At 36.2% G+C, this 15,364-nt stretch overlaps 2 protein-coding genes across 8 annotated transcripts in view; one reads left to right on the top strand and one right to left on the bottom strand.

Moving 5' to 3' along the window:
* LOC112051403 (ecdysone-induced protein 74EF) overlaps positions 1-15,364 on the bottom strand; it is a 249,748-nt gene that overhangs the window by 140,903 nt on the left and 93,481 nt on the right. For 5 of the 7 annotated variants that reach the window (XM_024090026.2, XM_052891429.1, XM_024090029.2 and 2 more), the window contains 4 exons: positions 7,469-7,563; positions 5,863-6,258; positions 5,154-5,405; positions 4,318-4,672 (listed from right to left, as the gene is read on the bottom strand). In XM_024090026.2, coding sequence (XP_023945794.1) covers positions 4,318-4,672; positions 5,154-5,405; positions 5,863-5,937 — 682 coding nt within the window. In that variant the 5' untranslated portion in view covers positions 5,938-6,258; positions 7,469-7,563. Of the gene's footprint in view, positions 1-4,317; positions 4,673-5,153; positions 5,406-5,862; positions 6,259-7,468; positions 7,564-15,364 lie in introns of those variants that run through there. The other 2 variants (XR_008252435.1, XR_008252436.1) reach the window with 1 other exon arrangement.
* Positions 9,768-15,364, top strand: part of LOC112051405 (U7 snRNA-associated Sm-like protein LSm11) — a 58,828-nt gene continuing 53,231 nt past the window's right edge. The window contains exon 1 of the mRNA XM_024090031.2: positions 9,768-10,139. Coding sequence (XP_023945799.1) covers positions 9,845-10,139 — 295 coding nt within the window. The 5' untranslated portion in view covers positions 9,768-9,844. The remainder of the gene's footprint in view (positions 10,140-15,364) is intronic.

The raw sequence follows: 15,364 nt of genomic DNA, 5'->3' as shown, positions 1-15,364 counted from the left end.
TTTCGCTCCAGCGCGTCGGGGAATCTCAGCCTTCTTATGAGGCACAATAATTAGCTGATGAAATTGAGAATCTAGATTTATAATCAAGTCTGACTGTACGAAAGCTTGAAAACTATGATGCAATAAGGAAAACTATACTTATTACGTCTACGCCCATGCATAGTTTATTATTCGTTGTGGCCACTATGTTGTCAATTGTAATGTTGTATGTACGTCAATAACGTACGTCTACACCTTTTTGCCAGTTTTGATAATATTCTAGACGTCTGAGCCGGCTGCCTAGGTAGTAGGTACGATTCGTACCACGAGTACGTGATTAACTAAACGTCAACCATTTAGAACATAGTTGTTTTATCTGCCTTATTGGTCAAGTTTTACCCGACTGCGTCAGAAGGAGGGAAATGTTTGCTTCTAAGAAATTTTCAGTAAAAAATCCTCTGCTCGGAGTTGGGAACTTGCTAGTGTTACAGGCCCCGAGTCTCGGAGAACACATTAGGCCCTGAAGCTAAACCGCATTTGAGCACTATGGTGGGTCCAAGCTCTATGTCCTATAAGAAGGTAGGCCTGGCCCAGTAATAGGCCGTCAAAATGATGATGATCGTATTTTATTTATTTATTCATACGCGTGGTTCCCATTGCCGTAGGAATACATATAGCACTCAGGGATAGTGTAGCTTCCCAACAGTGAAAAACTTTTCAAATCGTTCAGTAGTTTCGGGGCCAATCAAATGCAAACAATTTTGTTTTTGTTTTTTTACATTATATAGGCGAGCGAGCATTTGGCTGTATTATGCTTGACAGTAAGCGATGATGCAGCCTATGGTGGAAAACGCTTGCCTAAGATGCCTATTCATTCTTGACTTGTATATACCCATGTTGTAGGTGGTCGGGAAAACGGAAGCTGGTAGGGCATTCCATAACTTAGCAGTGCGGATCAGGAACGAAGAACTAGTAAATATACAACAAACAATTCCAGCAAACTTACAATAAAAATATCAGTGTGAGTTCGTATGAGCATCGTTTTGTTCATAAATTATAATATTTTGGTTTGATTTGTAAACAATATCAGCCAAACTCCTAAACGACATTTCAACATCGTAAACAGTAGATAGTAATAGTTTGTCCGGGGAAATACTTTAGGTAAGCTTATTATTGCCGCAGTATTGCTGTGTCTCTAAAGAATATGGTTGCCGGTAAGCTTAACACCTTTGCCTTAGAAAATCGAAATGCATAAATCCAATTCGGCAGTCCCGGTCCTCATATATGTGATAATATATATAAATAATGTAAAAAAAATTTTTGGTTTGAATTTTTGTTTATGTTTGACAATGAATCAAAAACTTTCCGATTACTCAGTATAAACTGGAATAGATGCCCAATTAGGTGTAACGGAGCTGCATCTAGCGTCACGTCGTAAAGAGGTCGCCATGACAGAGCCACCTTGACACACTGTCCCATATAGATTTCTCGGCACATTGGTTAATACTTATAATGTTTCCAGGAAGCGTGGCGTAGGAAAACAAACTAAATCCGTGCCCAAGCGTTGACTTTTTCCCTGTGTCTATATTTAAAGCCAACTGTAAAGTCTCGGCCACATTAATAAATGTAATTTTTATATATATAATTTTTTTTCAACATTTTACCTATGTAGAACAATACAAAATTTAAAATAAATTGGGTATGAAATGACATGCATTTTCTACTTTTATTTTTAAATTTGATTGTTGATAAACATTCCACATATTAAAGGTTTACTTGCGGACACCCGCGACTTCGTCCGCGTGAAACTCGATGTTAACTTTCAACTACCCCTACCCTAACCAGGACCTCGTGAACTAAAGTCAAAAAAACGTGAAGTTCGTTACCTATTCATTCAAGGCGTGCTTGTCTCCTTAATTAGGAAGTAAGTACGTGATTTATATGAAATACCTATTAGTCGTGTAGGTACGGGAACCAGGTCACTCATCTAGCTTACCTAAATGAAGTGTGATGTTTTGGGATAATCCAGCGGAAACTCCACGCGGAATTTCATTACAACTACACTACAAACGTTGTTGGTTAATGATTAACAGAAGCACTACAAATTGGACCCATTTTTTTTTCATTTCACGATAATAGCTTTAAGATACATATGTCACAGCTACTATAATACTATGAGCCGTGATAGCCCAGTGGATATAACCTCTGCCTCCGATTCTGGCGGGTGTGGGTTCGAATCCAGTCCGGGGCAATGCACCTCCAACTTTTCAGTTGTGTGCATTTTAAGAAATTAAATATCACGTGTCTCAAATGGTGAAGGAAAACATCGTGAGGAAACCTGCATACCAGAGAATTTTCTTAATTCTCTGCATGTGTGAAGTCAGCCAATCCGCATTGGGCCAGCGTGGTAGCCAAACCCCTCCCATTCTGAGAGGAGACTCGAGCTCTGCAGTGAGTGCATGGGTCGATAACTAACTAACTACTACTATGTCACAATAAAGAAAGTAGCGGGTTCTTTTGGACGATTCAAACATTACGAATAAAATTTTATTCTGGATAAATAGTAGGTAGTATATTCTTATTAAGCTGGCAATTAATCAGACGGACATTTGGAAGTTTACTGAATTTTTTTGTGGTGTAATATTGAACTTTTCTTTTCTCTTAAGAGATATCTAGGTTCTTATATTTTATTAAAGCAGGAGTATACCTAATATTTTTTGATAATTGCCTTCTAGCTTCTAGGCAGTTAAATCCCCGCTCCGATAGTAATATAAGATATTAGAGAAAGCCTGCCGCCTGCCGACATCTCGCGAGAGGCTTTCACTTCCGGCCGCGCGGGGGCGCCACTGTGTTTACGACGGAATATTATATTTAAAACGAAAGTCAATTTTAGAAAAACAGAGATTAGGCCGGGCCACTTTCCCGGCTGGGAAATTCGTTGACCAAGTAGGTACACTCCACAGAATACATTTGTACAAGATATTTTTAACGTAGATATGACGTACACATAAGGTATAGATGTAAGTAATCTTATATTTTATGCGTAGGAAATATAAAATATACTAGAGGATGCCTGCGACTCCGTTCCCAAGTAATTCAATTTTACGCATCCCGCGAAAATCGTGGATTTTTCCGGGATAAAAAGTAGCATATGTTCTGCGCCAAGGTCCAGTTTATCTTTAAATTAAATTTCATCCAAACCATAGTTCAGTTGTTTTGTCGTGAAAAGGTAACTAACAGACAGACAGACTTACTATACTATCGCATTTCTAATGTTAGTATTGATTTAAAAGTAGGAAAGAATTTCTTTAAAAAAGGTAGGTACTTTTAATAAACCGATATACTTATTTAAAAGAATCTGCTACATTGTCTTATGTGCCTTTAATTTCACAGTTGAATGTTGACCGGAATATCGTAATGATGACATAAAGCATTGCTTGGCTGACATAAGCAGGATTGTTACGTTGGGCAGCGTTTCGGATCACAAATTCGAAGTCGTAATCCTGAGTTCGAATCCTAGGTCGGGACTCGGGCTAGAGATACTTTAGACTAGAGTTTTTTCTTTTAAGAAACATTCAAGTTGATTGTGTTGTGTACCTCTGTACCTCGGAGAGCACGATAAGTCGTTCCCGGTCACTATCATTAGCATCTGATAGTGTTTGTTAATAAATTTAACATTATCACCCTAATAACTTGTTTTTAAATTAATGAAAATACATTTGATTAAGAAGCTTAGAACAATTACATGGTTAATGTATTTTTATAACATTTTATAAACAAACCATACATAATTTAAAATAAATAAGTTATGAAATGACATGCCACATTTTCTACCTTAATTTCCAATTTTTTTGTTGGTAAACAGTACTCATCAAGAAAAGCTGTAATTTAAGTAAGCATATCTATCTACCTACCTACTTATCTACTTAATATTAATTTTACGGCAAAAACTTTCTAACTTCTTCGACCTAATAGTCTCCAGGTAAAAGCGGCGAATCGCGAAAGGAAAATCACACTTCCTCAAGCGGAAATTGAAAGTGGATTGTGATCGAGAGAAAACTGCATACACCGGCATAGAGCCTAGGCGATGCAACACAAATATTAGGCCAAATGCATTTTCATTTTATGATTGAGAACGCCATCTAGTGGTACATAACTATATGATTTACTTGCGTTCTATTGAAGCGCCATCTATGTTGAGATGTAAAAACAACGTTGGAAATACGTTTCAACTTAGTGTCGCTATTTGACGCTAGATGTCACTCTTATAATTTTTAAAAGTAACGTCATATTGAGAACAGTAACTTAAAAGTAAGTAATTAAAAAATTAAAGCTTACCTTTTCCTCCACCAGCGTCGTGAACCTGCGGCTTCCCACTCGGCACCCGCTGCATAGGTGAAGCATTCCCATAGTTCATACTCGTTCCATTGTAATCTGAACTCATAGGTTCTTGCTTTATACCACTAGATGTCGCTGCTAGTTTCTCAGCGAGCAAGGGATTCGCCGAAGCGATGTTGTATCTTCCATTGTTTATATTGTTTGCAACCGCATGGTTGATGGCGCTAGTGCCTGAACGCAACAGTTGCTGCAACCGTTGTTGGCCGTTATTTGGCAGACCGAGCTGATTTTGTTGATAATAAGAGTTTTGTAATTGACTCCCGGGCGTTGGCGATATGTTGTTGTTTTCTTCTTGCTGAAAAAATATGAATGTACTAATTAATACAAGGCTCATGGATTTAACTAGTAATATCAATAAGTGCCTATTAGTCAGAATAGATCTTGCGTGAATTTCTTAGATAAAATTATGTCAATGTACGTTTACTACCTAAAAAACAACTTGAATTTGTTTAATTAACATCCTAGTCGATCCTACTTATGTGTTTGTAGAAACTGCATGAAAGTCGGTTTAGTAGTTTTGAAGATTAGTGTAAACAAACAAAGAAATAAAGAAATTTTATTATCACCGTCCCTCAATTTGTGTAAATTATATTATTCAAACCTCATGAAATAGTATCTTAACCAAAAAGTACCAAAATTATTTTTAGAACTCACAGCGCATGTTACCAAGTTTTCTTAGAACGTTTTGCGTAGTATAGCTATTGTAGGTTATGGTATTTTAATCGGACATCAGGTGTCCATTAGTTTGTTCCGTAAACAAATCACTATTAACCTACCTTAATTTCAACATGTGGCATTCCAGATGCGGTGGAATTCGTCAGGTCGGTGAAGAATGTGTCAAAGTTGTCAAACGCGGTCTCGCCCAGCTGCTTGAGGATGTCGTCCGGGTCGGCGGCGTCCGACCCGTCCGCCTCCAGCGTCAGTCCGCCCACGAAGTTGGAGAGCTCCGCCTGCGACAGCTCGCCCAGAGACGTCGCCATCTGGAGCTGGAACTGTGTCGCTGCTTGACCACTCGCGGCTACCGCGTCCTGGAAACGGCCATTCAAACAAAATTTAATATTTTTTTTTAAAAGTAGCCGTAGCCGATGAACAGATTTGGGGAGTTAAATTGTATCTTTGGACACAGGTTACTAGGTATACTTTTTATCTCAGAAAAATTCTTGGTTCCCGCGGGATTTGCAAAAAACAGAATTTCACGTGAATGGAGTGGCAGGCATTCGCTAGTCTAATATATAAAACTTACTACCTATTTGATCCAGTGGTAAGTTTATTGTGTCTTTGGATCTCGAGGATCTGGGTTCAAGTAGTGAGTCAGGCTATGAAACATTGAGTTTTCTTTCATCTAAAAATTCTCAGCTTCTTTCCCAAAAAAATATAACTGAATAGGTCTGTATTCTGAGCCTGTATTCGTACCCACCGTGGGACTACAGAAGTGAGTGTTCTGTGTTATTAAGGTTAGTAGTTACAGTTAGTATTTCTTATTACCTGAAGGCAATTGGAGAGATCGACCATCCTGCCCTCATTGTCCGCTGACCACCATTCGTCTTCAATAAATGGCATCGCCAACGCCGGAGCCGTCGGCGCATGCGTCCCCGCCACCGTGCCGCGCCTCACCACGCGCGCTGGCGCAGGTGGCCCAACAGTCCAACACGAGTCCAACACTACACTCACGAACTAAGACTACACACAATAAACACTAATAAATTCGTTTTTAAAGTTTGGCAGCGTTTGGACGGATGGTACATTATTCGATGTACTAAACTATGTAACGCTTAGGTACTGGGTTACGGAACACATGACGGTATTGTATTGTCGTTTGGTTGACTCTCTCTCCGGCCAGGTTACCTCACCCCCAGCTCTCCGCTCCTCTTCAACAGCGACCTGTGGAGACGAAAACAGTTGGCTCTCACGCATTTCAAAGTTCCAAATGTTAGATGTGCTTTCTAATGTTTAATAATAATGTGATGTAATGCTGCCAAAATAATAAGCAAACTCAAATGGAATGGCAAAATTAAAAGTGATATTAGTTAAATGAGATATGCAAAAGGAAAAAAATAAATGCATTGTACTATATTATAGACATGTAAGTAGGTATGCCATAATAATTATTAATATGTATAAGCAAGACAACGTTGCGATACACCTATGTTTATTTTCAAACTCTCCAGTAGCGTACATAATATAATACATATTTCTTAACTTTGTTTTTGTTAGTAGTGCATATTTAAATGGAAAATGAACCTAGATTTGTTACCGTGTTATTAAGGCACAAAATGATGTAACAAAGATGGCTCTTTAAGTTCCATGAAACATCAATATTTTCCCAAAACCTTATAATATTATTTATAATAGTACAATAGCTGGATATAGTAAACTATAATGTAGACATACCTACCCAGAGTCTACCCATATCGTCTACGCAAACCCATGCGCTCCTTTTTCTGGAATTTGCTATAAAACAATTAATTCTGAGTGGTTTATCTGTTTAAACTTAATAAGACTTTACTTATAAACTAGCTAACTATAAAATGTTTAGAAACTCAGAATTTCTCAATAACCAGAAAAACAATATCAATACTATACGCAAATTGATGTATACAAATAGTTACAAAACTAATACTATATGTTCTTTGGTGAATAAAATAATATTATTAAATTATAAAAGAATTTGATATTGATTATTAATATGTATTTGAATTTGTTGTGGCAATCAACATGTGTACCTGGGGGTTTTTATTTAAAATAAATATATATTCGTAAATTATAAATATTTGTAAACGGTAAATAGTGATTAGACATTATAAGTAGTATATTAGAAGGCTTACGTAGGCTAATATGCCAACTTTTTACAACGAGATGACAAGGAAGAAGTTATAAGTTACAATTTTAATAGACGGTAAAATTATCAAATTACCAATGCATTCATTTGATATAAATATATGACGATAAGATTGAATTTTAATGAAATTAAAATTATAAGAAAGGCATAAACTAAAAAAATACTACATAAAAAAGTACTTTAAGTAAAAATTAAGGTGTATTTGAAAATGAAGGTATCGTTGAAGGCAAAGTAGCAGAGCGACGAGATCACCTGGCGACGTCCCGGTGTATGTCGAACCTGCGTCGATGCGGCATAGAGGCGGCGCGCACCCCGCACTCCGCGCCGCGCACCGCACAGCGCACTCTCTGAAACACAGAAAAAGAATAATAAAAAAATGCAATTACATTTTTCAACAAACTGTTCGGGCGAAGTCAATAATGATTACATTAGTTTAGGCACATAATACATATATACATAGTACAAGGTTTAGGTCAATTTAATTAAGTCTGAGTAGATTTAGAGGTTTATAAATTCTACATTTATTCATCTGGTCTGGTGTTTAAGTCCTGGCTAATCTGTAGCTTTGTTTTAAAACGAAGAGGGACTGAATTTCGAATCGGAAATATTCTCGGATTCAGAAATCTAAATCCGGTCCTAGTGCACAATTATTTTTAATACGATTAGGAGGCTACTTTGGTTTCTCAGATTTGATTGGATTGCAGCGCGGAAAGAGCCTTAATGTCATTATCTTCTTTGGTACATTTATCAATCGCTATTTCAAAACAAAACAAAGGATGAAATAAATTTTCCGATAACAATGCGCGGAAGGCAAGGCAACCATGATATAGAAAATGACAAGACGAAACAATATGGCAAAAACTCCACAATGCAGCCCTCTCTCTATAATTGCAGTGTTGAGTTTTAATCGTTGACTTTTGTTTTCAGTTTGCTTGCCACTTTCTTGTGCATTGTTTCATTTTGTTTTTATCTCACTTCGCTGTCATTGCTCATTGTTATTCACAGTAAAGTTTTAATTTATGAATTCAGACTGTAATCGGTAATGTGCTGCAACATTACTAAAATATAGGTAGGTATATACCTACTTGTTATAAACTTTCATTCGGAGAAAATCATTAAGAATTTTTAATCTAGGTATCCTTTTTTATTCTTATAAAACAGTGCCTACAAGTTGTTTTTAAATGTCATTTTTAATTTCAAGTAACGGCTATACGCAAATGTAAATAAACGTCATAATCTTTAAAATAAAGATGTGAGTTTTTATATGTATAATTTATTTTTAATTATGTAACAGCGTAAAGCAGGGAAAACTAAAAGTGAAAATTGTACGTAGTGGCGTGACTAGAGCGTTGACTCGTCAGCCATATTGGAATGATCACAGAGACCGGCTCGCGACTACGACGCACAATGCTCGATGTAGATTACGTAACCAATAAATTAATCGAGACTTTTAATTAAATTAAATAACGTGAAGAATAATAAGAAAACTTAGCAATCTAACCAATAAATTATTCATAATCGATTTAAAATCGCAAAGAATATTTTTCATTATGCATCATCAGTTAATTACGGAAGAACATGAGAGGACTTAGTGTTAGCCCTCGGGCTCTACACGCAATGCTTTTGCACTCACCTAAACCCCCGGTACCTATCACAGTTGACGTCCCGTTAACAAACCTTCGGCATTTATCACATTAGGCTTTTTTTAATCGTTGTTATTATTTTACTATAAAAACATTAATTAATTATTATTGAGTACATAAAGAAGCATTTCCTAGCAATATACACTGCTATAAATATAATATTATTATTATTTCATAACATTTTCTCTTATAAAGTCGTTTGCCAGATAAATTCCAGTTGACCTTGGTTCGTTTACTTCCTACTGCATATTACTACGAAGACCTTGTTGAATAGTACTATCGCAACATTGGCAATGAGTTCGACATATCAAGATAATATCTAATTTATTCCATATAACCTAAGTTTACATAATATTATCATTAAATGGCATTAACTTATTTTAATTTTCAAAGATGAACTTATACTAGCGCCATCTATTATGGAGTAGCAAAATATGTAATATATTCTAAGGTTTAAAAAAGTATATTTATGTGTTAAAATATCAGAAAAGGCATTGAATGTTATTCTAGTTTATTGCTTTCATAATTGCTGTAATTAAATACATTATTGGAGATAGGAAGAGCCTTCAACATTCTATCACGAGATCGCTATGACTGCAATGCCAGCGTTTAATGCCAGTGTAAAAAACACGCACCAAGTCAAACAACTTGCGAACGTTGGTAATTCATTACTACCTGTTATTATCAATATACAAGATTAGTTATTGTTGCTTTAAAACAAATGAATAACTACTTTATTAGGATGTGTTGCATAATAACATTCTTGTATTTTATAGTATAAGGTATTTGAGGGTATTCGACAAACTACAGAAATAAATAACCTAGAACCCTTTACCTCCAAAGTGTTCAAAATAAACATGATTGTCGATGGTCATGATATCGATAGTAGCTGTCAGTGTCAATGTCAAATGTCATTCATTTAAATCATTTTGTTTATAATTTTTATTTGCTGTAATGTTATGCAAAATAATAAATTACGCGAAAAATGTCTTCAACTTCGTCCTCCGAATCAGAAACTAGTGCCAGCAGTTCTAAATTTGATCCGATAAAAGTTTTATACTCAAAAAAGACGAAGGTTCCCGTTAAAAACGCACCGTTGTACGATAATTTACAACAGTTTGAATCGGCACTGAAATACAATGAATCGCAAAGTTCTTCTATCATACCCGTTGGTAAGCAAGAGCTTGTAAAGAAGAGGGAAGAGGAAAAAGAGGCAAAGAAGAAAGAAGAGGAGAAAAATCTTGCGGAAAAGAACAAACAGCGGTTTGCTCAGTATCAAGGTAGGATTGGGGTTATGTTTTTGTTATTGTTTATATTTCGTTGCGCGTCAATCAGTATGCGCTGATACAAGTCATTGGCAATATTTAACATGTAATATTGTTATATAGAATAGTAGACTACAGGTTAAATATTGCACAAATGCTATGATAAAATTAAGATAGACGAGTATAACACTTAAATATCATGCTAAAAAGATGAAAGATTATCTGTATATATATAAATAATATTCGATTTTGGCTGGTGGGAGGCTTCGGCCATGGCTAGGTACCACCCTACCGGTAAAGACCGTTCCGGTATGATTTTGTGTATAAGGGAGTGTGGATTTTCATCCTCCTCCTAACAAGTTAGCCTGCTTCCAATCTTAGATTGCATCATCACTTACCATCAGATTGCAGTCAAGGGATAACTTGTAAAGAATAAAAAAAATATGGTTAAATGATGACAGCTGGGTCACTCGCCCAACTCTTTGAACTATTGAAGAACTATATTGCAGATAACTGGATCTTCCCTTTTATATTACAACAAAATGTTAAGTTAAAATATACAATCTGATTGTAGTTATACTGAGACTACTTTATTTAATATGGAACTAAAAAATCTTAATATATAAATGCACAAGGACATTCTTCACGAAATCTCAAAAACCGCTTAAAATACAAAGATGAAATTTGCCATTGGAGGTAGTTTATAGATAGTATCTAGATAAATATTTAAATAGGTTACTAACTTGTTAAATATTGACTTGACTTATACTGTAGATAAGAGAACTTTCATTGTATACCAACAAGTTGACATTCATTCTGAGAGTGGAAGGTTTTTTAAAAAAGCTTTTCCTTTATACAATATATAAAATTTATAGCTTTTGTACAATTCATATTATACTCTTTTATATCACTTATTCTCAGGCGAAGTTCTAATTTATCATAATAAAATTGAAATTCCATGTAATTCCATCATTCTTGAAAACATATAGGTATTAGCTTTGTAATAAAACTAAAACCAACTGATTTTTACCAGGCTATCCACACTTAGTTTACTTTATTTGATAAAAATCAAAAAAGTGTCTAACTACCATACATAATAGTAATACTATGCTGGAGGGGGTCAGAAATTTTACATTGCTATGTAAATGCTGGGCATAATTTTTGCATATAAACTGTTTTTACTGTTATACATAACAGTAAAGAGATATTAAAACCTTTTTTTCACACAGACTATTGTCAGTTAGTAATCCTGTAACATGTAAGTTCCTGTTATTCCTGCATGCTTTGGCTCATTGAACATAATATTACAATGTGAATGTGGCCATGCGTGACCCCCGCTATAGCTGACCTGCAGGTAAAAATGTTAATAAATCAGTCACTTGTCATTGTCCACTAAAGTTATTGGATGTTTTAGTATCAGTTAATGTTAAAGAATTTTTTTTTTTGCATTAATATAACTGACAGAGCAATGAACCTGACGATAAGTGCAGCTACCATCACTATTGGACTATTATAGGCTTTTTGTAGGAACTTCCAAACCGCCCAGTTGTGTGCCTTATACAATCAGTGATTATTTGTGACTTGCTTAGTTGTCAGACCACCTGGCGGTTAACTTATATGGTAACAGATTGTTTGAACTTTAATTACTTTAATTTAATTACCAACATTAAATCATGACATAAGTTGATGTTTCAAAAGCTTGTAAACTTAGCCTACTTCAAATAAATGAGTTTTTGAATTGATTTTACCATAACCAATGCCTATGAGCTGTGATAGCCCAGTGGATATGACCTCTGCCTCCGATTCCGGAGGGTGTGGGTTCGAATCCGGTCCGGGGCATGCACCTCCAACTTTTCAGTTGTGTGCATTTTAAGAAATTAAATATCACGTGTCTCAATCGGTGAAGGAAAACATCGTGAGGAAACCTGCATACCAGAGAATTATCTTAACTCTCTGCGTGTGTGAAGTCTGCCAATCCGCATTGGGCCAGCGTGGTGGACTACTGGCCTAACCCCTCTCATTCTGAGAGGAGACTCGAGCTCAGCAGTGAGCCGAATATGGGTTGATGCCGTAATGCCTATTCCCAGGCCAAATCTCTTGACTGGCATGACTGTCCCGACCCTGAAAGTGACCCGAGCTGGGATTTGAATTGAATCTTTTGTTGAGAACCACGGAACTACGCCAGAGAAGTCGTTAAATATTTTGTCGGTTGCTAAATATTATAAATGCGAACTCGTCTTTGAACTGATTTAGATGTAATTTGGTATAGAGATAAATACTTAATTGGTACTTTTTTCCGGAAAAATATCTCTCGGGATTTAAAAATGCATAAATTCACGGACGGATGAAAAAGGAGTCGCGGGCGTCCGCTAGTTACCTTTAGATATTAATGTTGCATAATGCATATGTTATAAAAACCGGCCAAGTGCGTGTCGGGCCACGCGCAATGTGCGGTTCCGTAGATAAAATGAAATAATATTTTACAAACGGACACCTAAATTGAAAAATAGTGTTTCCAGGACCACGAAATTTTTTTAAAGACCTATCCAACGGTACCCCACACTATGAGAAAGGATATTTTTCAAGATCTTATTTTACGACTGTCAAAATTTTTTATGTTCATACTCAATACTCATGCTAAATAACAGCGATCTAGATATATAGTCTTTGCGATAAACCGCGGACAGAAAAACGAACGTGGCGATACTTTATGGGTTCCTTGTGGACTTTGGGAACCCTGAAACCCAGCATTGAACCGTAAGCGGGCTAGTCCGCGGGTCGCTCACGTCACCCTCACACGTGGGCTCGCGTCACAACCCCTTGGGTCACGCACGAGGTCACGCTAGGCCGTTGCCACCCGCCGCTGTGTGTCAGCGCCGGTCGTCGCCCCGGAGCAGAGCCCGCCCAGCGCACGGGGACTTACTTCACTTGCGCGGCTTCCACATTCATTACGTTTACGAGATACACTTATAAATGCAAACGTTTGTGTGTGTTTGCGTGTCGATCGAGTTCATACTTCATCATTACAAAAGTTAAGATTGATCAATTCAGATCTGTTGGCCTAATCACTCATTTTGAGGAACTTTAGTGGATTTACACGCAAATTACCAACTAGCTATTATTAATGATTCTTAAGTCACTTAATTTCGTATTCACTATTAATTTATTGCTAACTGATCGAAATTGTTAACCAGTGTATGTTTCATTGTGATTTAAGTTAACAATGGGTTTTACGAAATACGAAAACTTCGGTTGTTATTGATTTGATGTTAATTATACGAGTATTAGGTAGCTAATAGACTAAAGTTAGTGTACAGGCCAGCTGGTATACGAACTAAACATTTTTAAAGATTACCGGGATTTTAGTCAAAATAAATAATTTATCATTATCAGCCTATTTTGAGAACCCTACAGGACTTCTCCGTCCTTAGGAGAGGGGATATTGAGCCGAGACCCACCACGCTGGTCCGATGCGGGTTGGCGGGCTTGGGATGATATGTAAAACATTTTCTTATTAAGTATTCCCTTTCACACTTAGCTGTTTTCGAGTAAAAGAATTTTCGTTCGTTATTTAAACCTCGTACGCTTCAAATAAACTTGATACTTTTATTAGGTAGGTACAATACATCAATGTGACTTCTACGTAATTAATTACGAACTTTATTACCTTGCTTCTCAGAGTCTGTGTTTTAACGACTACTTATGTCTCAATTAGCATATCATTTCATATGTCCTTGACTTAAAATGATATACTTTTTTTTAATACCGCGAATGTAGGCGGAATATCGAGTATAAACCCACGTGAACGGTCCAATTCGGAATGATTAAAAAAAAAATTCTATATTGATAAATATTGTTGTTTTTGTCTTCAATGCGAAATTGACACTGTAAAAAATATAGTGTAATCAAAGACAATAAAGAAATAATGGTACCGATATGAAAATCAGATACCTTCATTTAGATTAAAAATTTTAATTGTCTTTCTTTTTACCAGTATAATAATCAATGATATTAGATTCTTCTGACATCATTGAGTATAATGAATAATTTTACTGTAAAATAATGATAATTTTAACTACTAATGTATAAAAAGTTAGTAAAACTGTTCTGGGAGTCTTCGGATCTTTTGATTACTTTTCATGCCGTGACGCAAAAATCGTAACCTGTGCATAACAACGTGCTGCAATACTTTGTCTACGTGCCGGCAACCATCACCGCAATTAACAAGCTACTCTTGCCCGTTAAGACTTGAATGCCTTGAACGTCTGGTTATGATTTTTGGCGCAAACTGACGCACACGAGGAAAAGGCATGCTGTCAAAAATAGCATTGGCATTTTTGACGCAGAGCCGATAAAAAAATGTTGATATCATTTTAAACAGCTTTTAAAAGACTCTCTACTTTTAAAATTGGTTTAGTAGGTGTTTAATGCCTATCAATTGAAGAATTGTCCTAAAAGTTCGTTTGTGAGCTAATCTGGGAAAGTATTTATGTACGCATGGTTTCCTCATGGTAGATTTGCGTTGGACTATAGTCATGCATGTTAAAGAAAACAGTGATGTGGTTATAGCGCGCTTGCATAAAATATGCATATTCACTCTTGCTTTGAAATACATGTACTTAATATGTAGCTCACTTTCTTTATTTGAAGAGCAAGGGTATTGTAGTGCTTCTTATTAAGCTAATAATAAATTTTTTCTTGAGCAATTAAAGTATACGTTTTGGAACGAAACTTGCGGTATAAAATATAAAAGTAAATAAAATACAAGCGTTCACGCAAGGTGGCAAGGCCGGAGGGTCACGGGCGATATGCAAATCGTAATGCCATTGTTGATGTGCCACGTACTGCTAGTAATAGTAGAGCCCTTTGTGTAACAGCTCGACCGGGGAAGTACTAGCGTCTCTGTTGAATTAGTAAAACTTACACAGAAACAACAAGGACACAGATTTTGTTCGATTGCGAACATAAGAGTTAAAAAATGAATTATATCTGTAACTAGCTGGCGCCACGCGGGTGTTCCCGTTCCCGTATTAATATGGGGATAATATATAGCCTATAGCCTTCCTCGATAAATGGGCTATCTAACACTGGAAGAATTTTTCAAATCGGACCAGTAGTTCCTAAGATTAGCGCGTTCAATCAAACAATCAAACTAACTCTTCAGCTTTATAATGGAAAACCAGTGAAGTAAATAAGGTTTTTTAACTACACAATAATATGTATACAATACACATAGTACA

Source organism: Bicyclus anynana, chromosome 4, assembly GCF_947172395.1.
Source record: "Bicyclus anynana chromosome 4, ilBicAnyn1.1, whole genome shotgun sequence".
NCBI lineage: Eukaryota > Metazoa > Arthropoda > Insecta > Lepidoptera > Nymphalidae > Bicyclus > Bicyclus anynana.
This window is presented reverse-complemented; position numbering and strand designations above follow the sequence as displayed.